Source organism: Pan paniscus, chromosome 7 (assembly GCF_029289425.2).
Source record: "Pan paniscus chromosome 7, NHGRI_mPanPan1-v2.0_pri, whole genome shotgun sequence".
NCBI classification, from domain to species: domain Eukaryota; kingdom Metazoa; phylum Chordata; class Mammalia; order Primates; family Hominidae; genus Pan; species Pan paniscus.
Genome location: NC_073256.2, coordinates 111,831,063 through 111,846,124, shown reverse-complemented (window position 1 = coordinate 111,846,124; position 15,062 = coordinate 111,831,063). Strand labels below are relative to the sequence as shown.

At 37.6% G+C, this 15,062-nt stretch overlaps 1 protein-coding gene across 4 annotated transcripts in view; it reads left to right on the top strand.

The window, feature by feature from the left end:
• VIRMA (vir like m6A methyltransferase associated) overlaps positions 1 to 15,062 on the top strand; it is a 64,376-nt gene that overhangs the window by 39,000 nt on the left and 10,314 nt on the right. For all 4 annotated transcript variants that reach the window (XM_003821101.6, XM_055116738.2, XM_034966360.2 and 1 more), the window contains 6 exons: positions 1,871 to 1,964; positions 2,228 to 2,772; positions 3,305 to 3,540; positions 4,017 to 4,269; positions 7,261 to 7,478; positions 14,412 to 14,544. In XM_003821101.6, the coding sequence (XP_003821149.3) occupies positions 1,871 to 1,964; positions 2,228 to 2,772; positions 3,305 to 3,540; positions 4,017 to 4,269; positions 7,261 to 7,478; positions 14,412 to 14,544 (1,479 nt within the window). The remainder of the gene's footprint in view (positions 1 to 1,870; positions 1,965 to 2,227; positions 2,773 to 3,304; positions 3,541 to 4,016; positions 4,270 to 7,260; positions 7,479 to 14,411; positions 14,545 to 15,062) is intronic.

Genomic DNA, 15,062 nt, shown 5'->3' with positions numbered 1-15,062 from the left:
ACCATCTTGATGACATTTATAAGTGTTTTAAATGCTGTAGTCATGTAACATATAACTGTTTCAGCTATTCAGAATATGATGTGCCATCATATTCTTCCGTGTTCTTACTCTGAACCTCAAATGACATCTAGAACTTTTCACTACATTTTCTTTTATTTAGGAGAAGTACAATTAATATCCTGTAAATTTAGATGGTCATGTATTCTGGGTACTTGTGCATGGTTGAGTGACTATTAACAAGATGCTCAATAAATGGCGATGGTTTGAGTAAAACTATTTAATCAGTAAGAAATTTAGTTCTAGAAATGTGAATTACATGCTGTAGTTAAGAGTTGATTTTTATGTAAATCTTTATCCCATTAATTATGATATTATAAGTGGTTCTCATCCCAACATGGTCTATAAAAAGTTGATCCAAGACTGAAACTTCACTCTGTGTCTCCCTGCTGCCTTATGTAATTTGTGGAATTACAAGGAAAAGGATTAGAATAAAAGAAAAGCTAAAATGAGGTAGTAACTTTTTTTTTTTTTTTTGGTCTAGACTCTACTATGAGCTAAGAGATAGTAACGTTTTTTGAATGTTATTTCTTCCAAGGTTTTTTTGTTTTGTTTTGTTTTGTTTTGAGATGGAGTCTTGCTCTGTCACCCAGACTGGAGTGCAGTGGCTCGATCTCAGCTCACTGCAACTTCCATCTTCCAGATTCAAGCAATTCCCTGCCTCAGCCTCCCAAGTAGCTGGGATTACAGGCATGTGCTACCACGCTTGGCTAATTTTTGTATTTTTAGTAGAGACGAGGTTCCACCATGTTGGCCAGGCTGTTTTCAAACTCCCAACCTCAGGTGATCCACCCGCCACGGCCTCCCGAAGTGCTGGGATTACAGGCATGAGCCACCACACCCAGCCCCAAGTTTTTAAACAATTGATAATGCTGTTCTGTGAAAGCTAAGAAAACTGAAACATAACTATTTGTTACCTAGAAACATAGCATAGGCAGGTGCTAAGGACATAGGCAATTGTATTTGTTTTTCCTCTAACCTGTGCCCCACTTGGCTACAATACTAGACTCTGTTGGTATCTGCATTTAAAAAAATGTATGCCATGTAGGCCAGAAACATTCCTTGCTGCTTCCTCACTTTTGAATGAAGTTTAGTACTCACAGCGCTTTTTATTTTTTTTTTTTTTGAGACAGGGTTTCACTGTGTCACCCAGGCTGGAGTGCAATGGCACGATCACAGTTTACTCTAGTCTTGACCTCCCAGGCTAAAGTGATCCTTCCACCGCAGCCTCCTGAGTAGCTGGGACTATAGGCACGCACCGTCATGCCTGGCTGATTTTTTAATATTTTGTAGAGGCAGGGTCTCACTATGTTGCCCAGGTTGGTCTCTAACTCCTGGGCTCAAGCAATCCTTCCACCTCAACCTCTCAGAGTGCTGGAATTATAGGTGTGAGCCACTGCACTCAGCCTCCACAGGACTTTTTAAATATAGTCATTGCTTCATTTTTGGCAGAGAAGATGTATGAAAAGAGTATATAGAAAGTAGCCATTGTAAACTCATAATACAGGGAGTTTCATATATTTCTTTATGTTATCTTTGTTCTAGTTGGTTCTTTTCAGTGAATTTGTGCATTACAGTTCTTTTTATTTACATAATATTGTATATAGTACAACATATGCCAGAGATCAAATAATCTTGATAAATTCATTTAACTCTAGGGCCTTGTTCATGTTTTAAATTTACTTAATAAATATAAAATATTGTATGTTCTTAACTTGAAGCTCATATTTTCAAGTAATTCCTTGTCTGGAATTTTCTGTTGATCTCATGGGTACTAAGAAACAAAATATTCTGTTCATTTTCATTTTTAAAGAATATCGATAACTTGATGACCCCAGAAGGAGTTGGCCTTACCACTGCCTTACGTGTTCTCTGTAATGTTGCATGCCCACCACCTCCTGTTGAAGGTAATGTGGCTACTATATTTTAAAAACTACGATTCTTAAGCCTAGAATAAATATCATTTATTAAATATTTAATTATTAAACATCATTTATTTAATGAAAAATATCATTTTTAATTAAAGTAATTAAATATTTGTCATAATAAAAATCATTTATTATAAATATAATTATCATAAATATTAAATATTCACTTTAATTAATAATTCTTAATCAGTTATTAACATATAAGTAATTAGTTTTGTTTCTTTTCCTTATCCTATATAAAGGTCAACAGAAAGATCTGAAATGGAATCTTGCCGTTATTCAGCTTTTTTCTGCTGAAGGAATGGACACGTTTATTCGAGTTCTGCAAAAATTGAACAGTATTCTGACTCAGCCTTGGAGGCTCCATGTCAACATGGGGACTACCCTTCACAGAGTTACTACTATTTCAATGGCTCGCTGCACACTCACTCTTCTTAAAACTATGTTAACGGAACTCCTGAGAGGTGGATCCTTTGAGTTTAAGGACATGCGTGTTCCTTCAGCGCTTGTTACTTTACATATGCTCCTGTGCTCTATCCCCCTCTCAGGTCGTTTGGATAGTGATGAACAGAAAATTCAGAATGATATCATTGATATTTTACTGACTTTTACACAAGGAGTTAATGAAAAACTCACAATCTCAGAAGAGACTCTGGCCAATAATACTTGGTCTTTAATGTTAAAAGAAGTTCTTTCTTCAATCTTGAAGGTTCCTGAAGGATTTTTTTCTGGACTCATACTCCTTTCAGAGCTGCTGCCTCTTCCATTGCCCATGCAAACAACTCAGGTATCACTTCCATATAACATGCATCTTATAAATGACTGCAGTAACACTTTTTAAAAAGCCAGTGATTTTGTTAAAAAACAAAAACCCTCATCTCCCTTCCTCCCAAAAAGACATAAAATAACCGGATGAGGGGGAGATAAAACTGAAACAAGTTGGTCATTGAGGAAATATGGGGGTAACATTTTAAATAAATTTTTGTTAAAGTGAGTTTTATTATGCTGTTATGTATGTTTGTACTTACATATTTCTGTTATTTTAAATCCTTTCCCCCGCACCTTACCATGTGTTAGAATTTGCCAATAACTAGATTGCTTCACCAATGGACTCTGCTCAACTAACTGCTAACCTGAGAACAATAAGATTTTTTAGACTCATTGAATTCAAGCAAATGTTTAACTGTATAATAGAAAATTAAATGTTTTAAGCATGCAGTAAAAATGTTCTTTTCATAACATTTCTTCCTGAACAGTTTTTGTGACTATAAATAAATATTTAAAAATCTACATACACACACATTATACTTTTTTAACAGGTTATTGAGCCACATGATATATCAGTGGCACTCAACACCCGAAAATTGTGGAGCATGCACCTTCATGTTCAAGCAAAGTTGCTCCAAGAAATAGTTCGCTCTTTCTCTGGCACAACCTGCCAGCCCATTCAACATATGTTACGGCGTATTTGTGTTCAATTGTGTGACCTTGCCTCACCAACTGCACTTCTGATTATGAGAACTGTGTTGGATTTGATTGTAGAAGACTTGCAAAGGTATTTTCATTTTGCATTAAAAATTTTTTCCTCAAATTATTTTTGACACATATATTTTTTCCCTTACAATTTGGAAACTAGGGTTTGGAATGCCCAGATATCATATATACATGTAAATATACACATATACCTACATATGCACACATATGTATATATGAATACTTGTAGACTTTTAAAATTAGAAAGCTTTATTTCATCATTTCATGTGCAAGATATCTTGAAGGTCTTGATTTGGGATTTTCAAATGGTGAATCCTAAAGAAGTACTCTGATTTAAGAAAATATATTATTAGAAACCTGAATTTATAAAATTTTTGCAGTCATTGTAAAATTCCAGAGAATTTGTCATTATACCCAAGGAATTAAATGTTTTATGCAAAATTTGTGTAAGTTGATGTGTATTGAGAAATAAATACTAGTTAAACAATGCCTTAAGGTCAAGAACTTTGTTTACTAAATGTATCGATTTTATTTCAGCACTTCAGAAGATAAAGAAAAACAGTATACTAGCCAAACCACCAGGTTGCTTGCTCTTCTTGATGCTCTGGCTTCACACAAAGCTTGTAAATTAGCTATTTTGCATCTAATTAATGGAACTATTAAAGGTGATGAAAGATATGCAGAGATATTCCAGGATCTTTTAGCTTTGGTGCGGTCTCCTGGAGACAGTGTTATTCGCCAACAGTGTGTTGAATATGTCACATCCATTTTGCAGTCTCTCTGTGATCAGGTATTTATAGTTATTTTATAAAGTCTCTCTCTGTGTGTGTGTGTGTGTGTGTGTGTGTGTGTGTGTGTATTTAAGCATCTTGATGTAAATTTTGGCTGTGAATGAACAGCTGTCATCTATGTTTTATTATTCCTGCTATTGTTCATGGGTTTCTCTGAAGAGCTTTTTTCTTTCCTTTATAAGATCATAACCTTGGGTAATTGCTTTATGTGCCAGTGTTTCTGTATTTTTTAGGGTCTAATTCATTTTCCTTCCAATTACGTTACACACCAAGTCATTCTTTTTTTTTTTGAGATGGGGTCTCATTCTGTCGCCCAGGCTGGAGTGCAATGGCGCGATCTCAGCTCACTGCAGCCTCTGCCCCACTGGGTTCAAGTGATTCTCCTGCCTCAGCCTCCTGAGTAGCTGGGATTACAGGCACACACCACCACACCTGGCTAATTTTTGTATTTTTAGTAGAGACAGGGTTTCACCATGTTGGTCAGGCTGGTCTTGAACTCCTGACCTCAGGTGATCCACCTGCCTCGGCCTCCCAAAGTGCTGGGATTACAGACGAGAGCCACCATGCCTGGCTACACCAAGTCATTCTTAAATTTCATAGCTTGGTTGAATTAATATGTTCTCTTGTTAGGGCAATCTTTGAAGGCTACTACACTTTTAGTGTGTTTCAGACTACTTTGCTTATAGATGTTGGCTAAAGTAGTAGTATCTTTTCCTGTTGTCTATATTATTGACTTCCAGTTTATAGTTTCATGGGTTAATGAGAATTGTTTTAACTTTTAAAGCCCATTATGATTGAGATCTTTGGAGATTTCTATGCCTAATGGCATTTTAGCTTGTCAGAATGCTCTTGCTAAGTGGTCATCAAATGTGATTTTTTTTTTTTCAGGCAGAATAGAGTCCCATGTTGGAAGACTGTCTTTTTCTACCTTAACAAATATTCAGTTTGGTTACATTTAAGACTCAGGGCAAGAAAGAACTTTTTTTTTTTTTTTTTGTATGACTTGTTTTCACAAAGAAGGGGACCTGGTAGAAAGGGTATTCTAAGTCCTTGTACCTCAAAGTGTCCATTTGGTTGGTATTTCTTGTATAATCCACTTTGGGTTGCATGACTACATTGAATAGCGCTGTGGCATCCTAGCTGCCTTGGTCACACGAATCTCATTGATGGCCTCACTTTGCTATGTTTTCCTTCTGATTCGAGCCTTGTTGTATAGTTTAAGCCAAGTTGAATACGAGTTTGCAGTATATTGAAGTAATTAAAGATGATAAAACATAATGAAAAATGCTCTTGTAAAATTTAGTTTACTTCTGGCCGGGCATGGTGGCTCACGCCTGTAATCCCAGCACTTTGGGAGGCTGAGATGGGTGGATCACAAGATCAGGAGTTTGAGACCAGCCTGGCCAATATGGTGAAACCCCATCTCTACTACAAAAAAACTAGCTGGGCGTGGTGGCATGCATCTGTAGTCCCAGCTACTTGGGAGGCAGAGGCAGGAGAATTGCTTGAATCTCATAGTAGGCGGAGGTTGCAATGAGCCGAGATTGCGCCACTGCACTCCTGGGCAATAGAGGGAGACTTCGTCTCAAAAAAAAATTCAGTTTACTTCTATAAAGAGTAGCGGGAGTTTTTAGAGTTATCATTAGCTAAACTTGCTTAGCACTGGAAAACTTGAATTTAGAAGTATATATATATACTTACATATATACACATATATACATATATACGTATATACATATATACACATATGTATATACGTATATACACGTATATACGTATATACACATATGTATATATGTATATACATATATACATATATATACATATATGTATATATATAAAGTAGAGGGAAATATTTGATTGAAAGACTGTGGTTAAATGTTCATCTCCTCTATCCATCCAACTTTCTGATATTTTAAATTGCAGGGGGCTTTTTGTTTTTTTGTTTGTTTGTTTTTGAGATGGAGTCTGGCTCTGTTGCCCAGACTGGAGTGCAGTGGCACAGTCTTGGCTCAATGCAACCTCCGCCTCCTGGGTTCAAGTGATTCTTCTGCCTCAGCCTCCCAGTAGTTGGGATTACATGCGTGTGCCACCATGCTTGGCTAATTTTTGTATTTTCGGTAGAGAGGGTGTTTCACCATGTTGGCCAGGCTCGTCTTGAACTCCTGGCCTCAAGTAATCCACTTGCCTTGGCCTCCGAAAGTGCTGGGATTACAGGTGTAAGCCACTGTGCCGAGCCTTAAATTGCAGTATTAATGTATATTAAACTTTATTTCTGGCTGGGCACAGTGGCTCATGCCTGTAATCCCAGCACTTTGGGAGGCCGAGGCAGGCGGATCACCTGAGGTCGGGAGTTCAAGACCAGCCTGACCAACATGGAGAAACCCCGTCTATACTAAAAATACAAAATTAGCCGGGTGTGGCGCTGCATGCCTATAATCCCAGCTACTCGGGAGGCTGAGGCAGGAGAATTGCTTGAACCTGGGAGGCGGAGGTTGCAGTGAGCCGAGATCATGCCATTGTACTCCAGCCTGGGCAACAAGAGTGAAACTCCGTCTCAAAAAAAAAAAAAAGAAAAACTTTATTTCTCTGAAAAGTTTCTTTATAAACCAAAAAAGATACAAATGAATAAATAATACAGTAAGTTAATTATTTTAGTACAAAATACTTTTTACCTTTAACCTATTGAAAACAGAAACTATACTTACTGCAATACTGAAAGAAAAAAAATTTTAAAGATGTTTTAAAGTAAAAGTAAATCAAAATATTTAAATATTTATTCCTTTAGGTGTGTATCCTTGTATTAACTTCTTTAAAAGGGAAAAGTAATTTCATTATTCTTAATGTGTTTATATGTTTGGGATGGGACAGTAGCAACAATATTTTAATGAGATAGTTATTGAATATTCATTGCTATGTATTTCTCAAAAGTGCTAAGTGATGGTGATAATTATTTAAAAAATCGATTTTTTTTTCCCTGCTCCCCACAGGACATTGCACTTATCTTACCAAGCTCTTCTGAAGGTTCTATTTCTGAACTGGAGCAGCTCTCCAATTCTCTACCAAATAAAGAATTGATGACCTCAATCTGTGACTGTCTGTTGGCTACGCTAGCTAACTCTGAGAGCAGTTACAACTGTTTACTGACATGTGTCAGAACAATGATGTTTCTTGCAGAGCATGATTATGGATTATTTCATTTAAAAAGGTAATGATTTGTCTAATTTAATATACTCTCAGATTTAATTTTTTCATTCTGTCACTGCTCCTTCACCCCACATTAATTCATACCTATTGTAGAAAGTTGAAGAAATGATTTCTTTCGTGGGAGAAATTTTGTGTGTATGGAAAAGATTAATTAGCAATGAAAGGTCATGCTAATAATAGAATCTTTTGGATTAAAGATATAAAATGAATAGATACACAAATTACTGTGGGCATGGTACAGTATCTGGAAGGAAATCTCACTGTTCCAGGGATGGTAATTCATGCCTTAAGGTCTTTGTTTCGTTGTTGTATCCTCAGAAGTGATGGATGCTAGAGGGATTTTATAGATCTTAAAGCTAAAATGCAGATTCTGTGTACAGTTCCTCAGTATCTATGGGGAATTGGATATCAAAATCTACAGGTGCTCAAGTCCATTATATAAAACAGTACAGTATTTCTCTTGTATACTTGAAATCACCTTAGATTACTTATAATACCTAATAATACAGTGTGAATGTTATGTAAATAATTTTTTTGCTGTATCTTAAAATTTGTATTTTTTTATTCATATTGTTATTTATTTATTTATAATATTTTCATTCCATGGTTGGTGGAATCCGTGGATGCAGAATCCATGGGTATGGAGAGCTGACCATATTTTGTTTTCTAGAGGAATGGCTGGGACAAAATTAATCTGAAATTATATAAATAGCTGAGCATGGTGGCTCATACCTATAATTTCAGCACTTCAAGAGACTGAGGTGGGAGGATCACTTGAGCCCAGTAGTTCAAGTTTAGCCTGGGCAACATAGGGAGACTTATCTCTATAAAAAAAATTTACAAATTAGTTGGGCATGATGGCACACACCTGTAGTCCCAACTACTTGGGAAGCTGAGGTGGGAGGATTGCTTGAGCCTGGAAGGTCAAGGCTGCAGTGATCACGCCACTGCAGTCTAGTTGGGGCAACAGAGGGAGACCTTGTCTCAAAAAAAAAAGAAAAAGAAATGATATAAACCTCAGACTGCTCACTGTCTCAAGTATAATTTCTACTCTAATTTTTCTGCCCATGCCCTGATGTTTTTCTTTGCTGGGAGAAGGAAGAGGGAAGATACCTGGCTAGTGCTTAGATTTATTAAACTACATGGGATTATGAGATAGTAAGGAGGAGGAAACATACTTTTGCCTCTTTCTCATTAATTCTTGCAGCATTGGTTGAAAACTTACATTGCAGGTACTGTGTTTGGTGCTGGCTCTTCCTTTCTCCATCTCCTTGTCCTGATGTACCTGCATCTTCTGTATTCGCTCTCAGTTGATGGCACCTGCTTCACATCCATTCCTCATGCTCTGCCCCCATCCAGTCTCTCACCAAAGCCTTTAACCTTTTTCCTATTGCCAAGATATTTACTCCATGTCCTTTGAAACTCACCTCATACACTGCACTTCCAAAAAAGCCAAAAAGCTTTCCTAGTTGGGTTAGGTACTCCCACAAATATTTTTTGTATACCTGTGCTATCGTATTATCTATGATTTTGTTGGGTTTCCTAGACTTAATGTTTCTGGTCCTTTTTTCTTATCTGTAACCTTGTCCTAAGTCCTCTTAACCTATTCCCTTTTTCCCTTTTAGCCCTTATCTCTCTGCTAAGCTCCAAGTAACCCATTAATCTACTTGACATTTCTACTTGACTATCTAATGGCATCTCATTAAGTCCTGTGGCTTATTTCTCCAAAATACATCCTGAATCTGATCCTTCTTCTCCACCTCCGTAGCTATTACCTTTATCCAGGCCACTATCATTTCTTGCATAGCCCATTGCAATAGCCTCCTAATTGGTCTCCTTGCTTCCACCATTTGGCTCTCTAAAATTCGTTCTCTCAGAAGCCAAAGTAATCTTTTAAAACTTAAACAGGATTTCTACTGAAATCCTTCTAATGGTTTTCTATTGTACCTCAATTAAAATTCAAACTCTCTATAATGATCTGTAAGGCTCACCAGGATATTAAAAACCCTTGAACAAAGATGAAGACCTGAAAGAGGTGAGGAACAAAACATGCTAATATCCTGGGGAGAACAATTGCAAAAGCATGCTTCATATGTCTGAGAAACAGCTCTGAGGCCACAGTGAGAGCCCTCAGAGTGAGCAAGGAGAAAAATGATAGGATGTCTGGTTATGGAGGTAATGGGGGTACAGAATGGGGGAAAGATCATCAAGGGCCTTTAGGCTTATGATACGGGCCATTGTCAGGTTTTGAGCAGAGATACAGCATGACCTGGGTTTTTTTTTTTTTTTTAAATTTTATTTTTTGTTGAGATGGAGTCTTGCTCTATCGCCCAGGTTGGAGTGCAGTGGCACAATCTCAGCTCACAGCAACCTCTGCCACCCGGGTTCATGCGATTCCCCTGCCTCAGCCTCCCAAGTAGCTGGGACTACAGGCATGCACCACCACACCCAGTTAATTTTTTGAATTTTTAGTAGAGAGCGGGTTTCACCATGTTGGCCAGGCTGGTCTTGAACTCCTGACCTCAGGTGATCCTCCTGCCTTGGCCTCACAAAGTGTTGGGATTACAGGCATGAGCCACTGTGCCCAACCTGTTTTTTTTTTTGTTTTTTTGTTTTTTTTTAATTAACAGGTCACCATATACTTTTTCTTATATAGTCCTGTGGCAGGTTACACTTTTTTAAAAAGTTTTTTTGGAGATAATTTTAGACTTTCAGAAGAACTGCAAAAATAATAGTGTAGTGTTCAGGTGTGCCCTTCACCCACCTTACACTTGTATTATCCTCTTACATAACTGTATAATACTTACCAAAACTAAGAAATTAATGTTGTCATACTACTATTAACTAACATACAGATTTTATTTGAATTTTCTATTACTATGTTTTTTCCTGTTCCAGGATCCAATGTAAGATCTTACATTGCATTGCATCCTTTGTCTCCCCTTTCCTTATCTTTCATGACCTTGACATTTTTGGAGAGTACTGCTCACTTGTTTTGTAGAATGTCCCTCAATTTGAGTTTGTCTGATAATTTCTCATAATTAGATTGACATTATGCTTTGTTGATAGGGATATTACAGAGGCAATGTGCCTTTTTCAGTGCATCATATCAGGAAATACATGATGTTTCTATATATTACTGATGATACTGACCTTGATCACTTGGCTGAAGTGCTATCTTCTAGGATTCTGCACTGAAAACTTATTAATTTCCCATTTTTAATTACTAAATATTTTGGAGACTATACTTTGAGATATTATGATATCCACATGTCCTATTTATGCCAAAAACTTTCATCCACCATTTTTAGTATCTGTCAGTGTAGATCTTGGCAAGATATGGCAGTTATTACTGTGGTGGTGTAATGGTGATTTTCTATTCCCTTCATTCCTTTTTACTTACTAATTTTCCTTCCATAAGGAAGAGTTGTTGCTTCTCCTGCATTGGTTTATCCAGATATTTATATCAATGTGAATTCATAGACATTAATTTTTTTCATTGTATATAATTCAATACTATCCTTACTTATTTTGTTGTTCATCTTATTCCAACTCTGGCCACTAGGGATCTTTCAGGTTGGCTTCTGTGCCCTTTTCATATGCTCTTGACTTTTTAAATTTATATATTTGTAAAATTTTACTTTAAGTTCTGGGATACATGTGCAGAACGTTCCGGTTTGTTACATAGCTCTGACTTAAAAAAAAATTTTTTTTAAGTACTTCCTATTGCTAGTACCACAAGGTGTTCCAGGATCAGCTTGTATGTTCCCTGTTCCAGCCAAGATGGACTTGTTCTCCAAGGAGCCCCTGGTTCCTTTTATTGGGGAATATTTAGAAACCAGGATCTGGGCTCTGGGTGTGTTTATTGCTCTTAGGATGTCACTGATTTTGGTGTGTCTCATTGGATAGAGCTGGGAAATATACGTATGTATCCTAATTCATCACACATTTACATACATTTACTTTCTTTTTACATTTTATCTACATAAAACAGATACATATTTTAAAATTAATTTATTTAAATATTAAAAGTTCTGTTAATTATAAAATTTATTTTAAAACAATAAATTTATTAATTTATATATATGTTTTTGAGAAAATTAATTCATACTAATACTTGGTGGGTTTTTTTGTCTGTTTGTTTGTTTTGAGATAGGGTCTAACTCTGTTGCCTAGGCTGGAGTGCAGTGGCATGATCTCGGCTCACTGCAGCCTTTGCCTCCCGGGCTCAAGCACTTCTCCTGATCCTCCTTTATTTGCATGAAAAAGATATTTCATGCAAGTTAAAAAAGACAAAGAGGGATATTATATAATAATAAAAGGCCTTGTCCAATAGGAAAATATTACAATCCTAAACATATATGCACCTAACACTGGAGCTTTGAAATTTATAAAACAATTAATCGTAGACCTAAGAAATAAGATAGACAGCAACACAATAATAGTGGGGGACCTCAATACTCCACTGAAAGCATTAGAGAGGTCATCAAGATAGAAACTCAACAAAGAAACAACAGATTTGAACTATACCTTGGAACAAACGGACTTAACAGTTAGATACAGAACATTCCATCCAACAACCACAGAATATACATTCTACTGAATAGTGCATGGAAATTTCGTGCACTGCCTCAACCTTCCAAGTACTACTACAGGCACAAGCCACCATGCCTGGCTAATTTTTGTATCTTTTGTAGAGCCGGGGTTTCACCTGGTGCCCAGGCTGGTCTCGAACTCCTGGGCTCAAGTGATCCACCTGTCTCTGCCTTCCAAAGTGCTGGGATTATAGGCGTGAGCCACCACACCTGGCCCATACTAATACTTTGACTTTGATCCAGTACCAGAAGTGAATTCTAGCCTTTTCCCTTTCTTGATTATTTTATTCTCTAACAGAAATTCAGCTCTCATTATCTATATTTGCTTATTTGTTTAGCCCTAGTTTACAAATGAAGTAGCAGTCTCAAACTCATTACTAAACCGTACTCCAGTGGGAAACAAATTGAGCAATGGGAGTACAGTGTTTGTATATGGTTCTTTTTGTCTTTAGCCTTAGTGTATCTAGTCAAAAAACTGTTTTTCAGAGTTATTTATGTCAGCTTATTTCTTCCCTGTCTCCTTCAGTTTGGTTATATGGTTCATTTGTAATATAGTTAGATTCATTGGTCATAGTCTGCATTCTTATTTTTTCCCTCATATCCTTATTGGTTGTTTTTTTTTTTTTTTTTCGAGATGGAATCTCACACTGTTCCCTGGGCTGGAGTGCAATGGTGCGATCTCGGCTCACTGCAACCTGCGCCTCCTGGGTTCAAGTGATTCTCCTGCCTCAGCCTCCCGAGTAGCTGGGATTACAGGCGCCTGCCACCATGCCTGGCTAATTTTTTGTATATATTTTGTTTTTTTAGTGGAGACAGGGTTTCACTATGTTGGCCAGGCTGGTCTCGAACTCCTGACCTCGTGATCCGCCTGCCTCGGCCTCTCAAAGTGCTGGGATTACAGTCATGAGCCACTGCGCCCAACCCCTTGTTGATTTTTTAAAAAATTATATCTAGTCAAATTTATGTTTTATGGTGTACAGTTCTATGTGTTTTGACAGATGCTTAGAGTCATGTAGTTCTTATTGGTGACTAATTTTCTAGCAATCTGGGTTGTTTTCAAATTTTGGTGGTTATGAATAAAGCTTTGCACACAGGTTTTTGTGTGAATCTCAGTTTTCATTTCTCTTGGGTAGACACTTAGGAGTGGGGTTACTGGGTTGTATGATAGGTGTGTGTTTAACCTTAAAAGAAACTACCGAACTGTTTTCCAAAGTAGAGATACCATTTTTCATTCCCACTAGCAGTGTATTAGAGCCCCAGTTGCTCCTCATCCTCCCCAGAACTTGGTATTGCAAGTTTTTAAATGTTAGGCATTCTAATAGGTCCCCAGTTTTTGATAGACCACGGAAGTATGACTCACTTAAAGATTGTGTGTAGTGGTTAGTAATTGGTATAGTCCAATTTTGAACCCATGCTTTTTCCATTAACATTTTTATTTTTGAATTTAATCTATTTCTCTTTGTTGTTGCCCAGGCCTAGTGCAGTGGCGCAATCTCGGCTCACTGCAACCTCCATCTCCTGGGTTCAAGTGATTCTCCTGCCTCAGCCTCCCCAGTAGCTGGGATTACAGGCGTGCACCACTACGCCTGGCTAATTTTTTATATTTTTAGTAGAGACGGGGTTTCACTGTGTTAGCCAGGATGGTCTTGATCTCCTGACCTCGTGATCTGCCCGCCTCGACCTCCCAAAGTGCTGGGATTACAGGTGTGAGCCACCGCGCCTGGCCAAAAGGTTTATAAATAGGGAACTGGCAAGTTTTCTGTGTTAAGTTTTTTTTTTTTTTTTTTTTTGAGATGAAGCCTCACTCTGTCCTTCAAGCTGGAGTGCAGTGGCGTGATTTCGGCTCACTGCAACCTCTGCCTCCCAATCGTTTAAGTGATTCTTCTGCCTCACCTCCTCCCGACTAGCTGGGATTGCAGGTGTGTGCTGCCACCCCCAGTAAATTTTTGTATTTTTTTTTAGTAGAGACCGGGTTACCCTATGTTGGCCAGGCTGCTCTTAAACTCCTGACCTCAAGTGATCCACCACCTTCGGCCTCCCAAAGCGCCCAGATTACAGGTGTGAGCCACCACACCCAGCCTCTTGTGTTAAATTTTATAAAATGATTATTTGGGGGAATTTTTTTTTTTTAAGATCTTGAAGCTTAGCTTTAAAAGGAGTTGGTAACTATTGACGGTTCTTTGTTATATTTGTGTACAAAGACACACCAAAGTACTTCTTAGCATTTTTAAAAATGATGGAGTAAGTTTTATTCTGTCTGAAGTGAGTTCATTTATCATACCAGTTTTATACGCTCATATTTTAAGATAATATCTTCTCTTTATTTTCTTTATTTACAGTTCTTTAAGGAAAAACAGTAGTGCTCTGCATAGTTTACTGAAACGAGTGGTCAGCACATTTAGTAAGGACACAGGAGAGCTTGCATCTTCATTTTTAGAATTTATGAGACAAATTCTTAACTCTGACACAATTGTAAGTATGTGTGTGTTTGTGTATATTTGTATGTATGTGTTTGGTGTTTCTTAAATTTGAAATCTTTGGCCAAGTACGGTGGCTCACATCTGTAATCTCAGCACTTTGGTGGGCTGAGGTGGGAGGATCTCTTGGGGCCAGGAGTTTGAGACCAGCCTGGGCAAAATAGTGAGACCCTGTCTCGAAAAAAAGAGAAATACTTTGCCGTAAGTTAAATCACTTTATATATTAAATATCCAACATAAAAAAGATCACTTTAGTTCATTTTATTTTATTTTATTTTAGATAGAGTCTCACTCTGTCATCCAGACTGGAGTGCAGTAGCACGATCTCGGCTCACTGCAACCTCCACATACTGGGTTCAAGTGATTCTCCTGCCTCAGTCTCCTGAGTAGCTGGGATTACAGGCACCTGCTGCCATGCCCAGCTAATTTTTTGTACCTTTTTAGTAGAGATGGGATTTCACCATGTTGGCCAGGCTGGTCTTGAACTCCTGATCTTAGGTGATCTGCCCACCT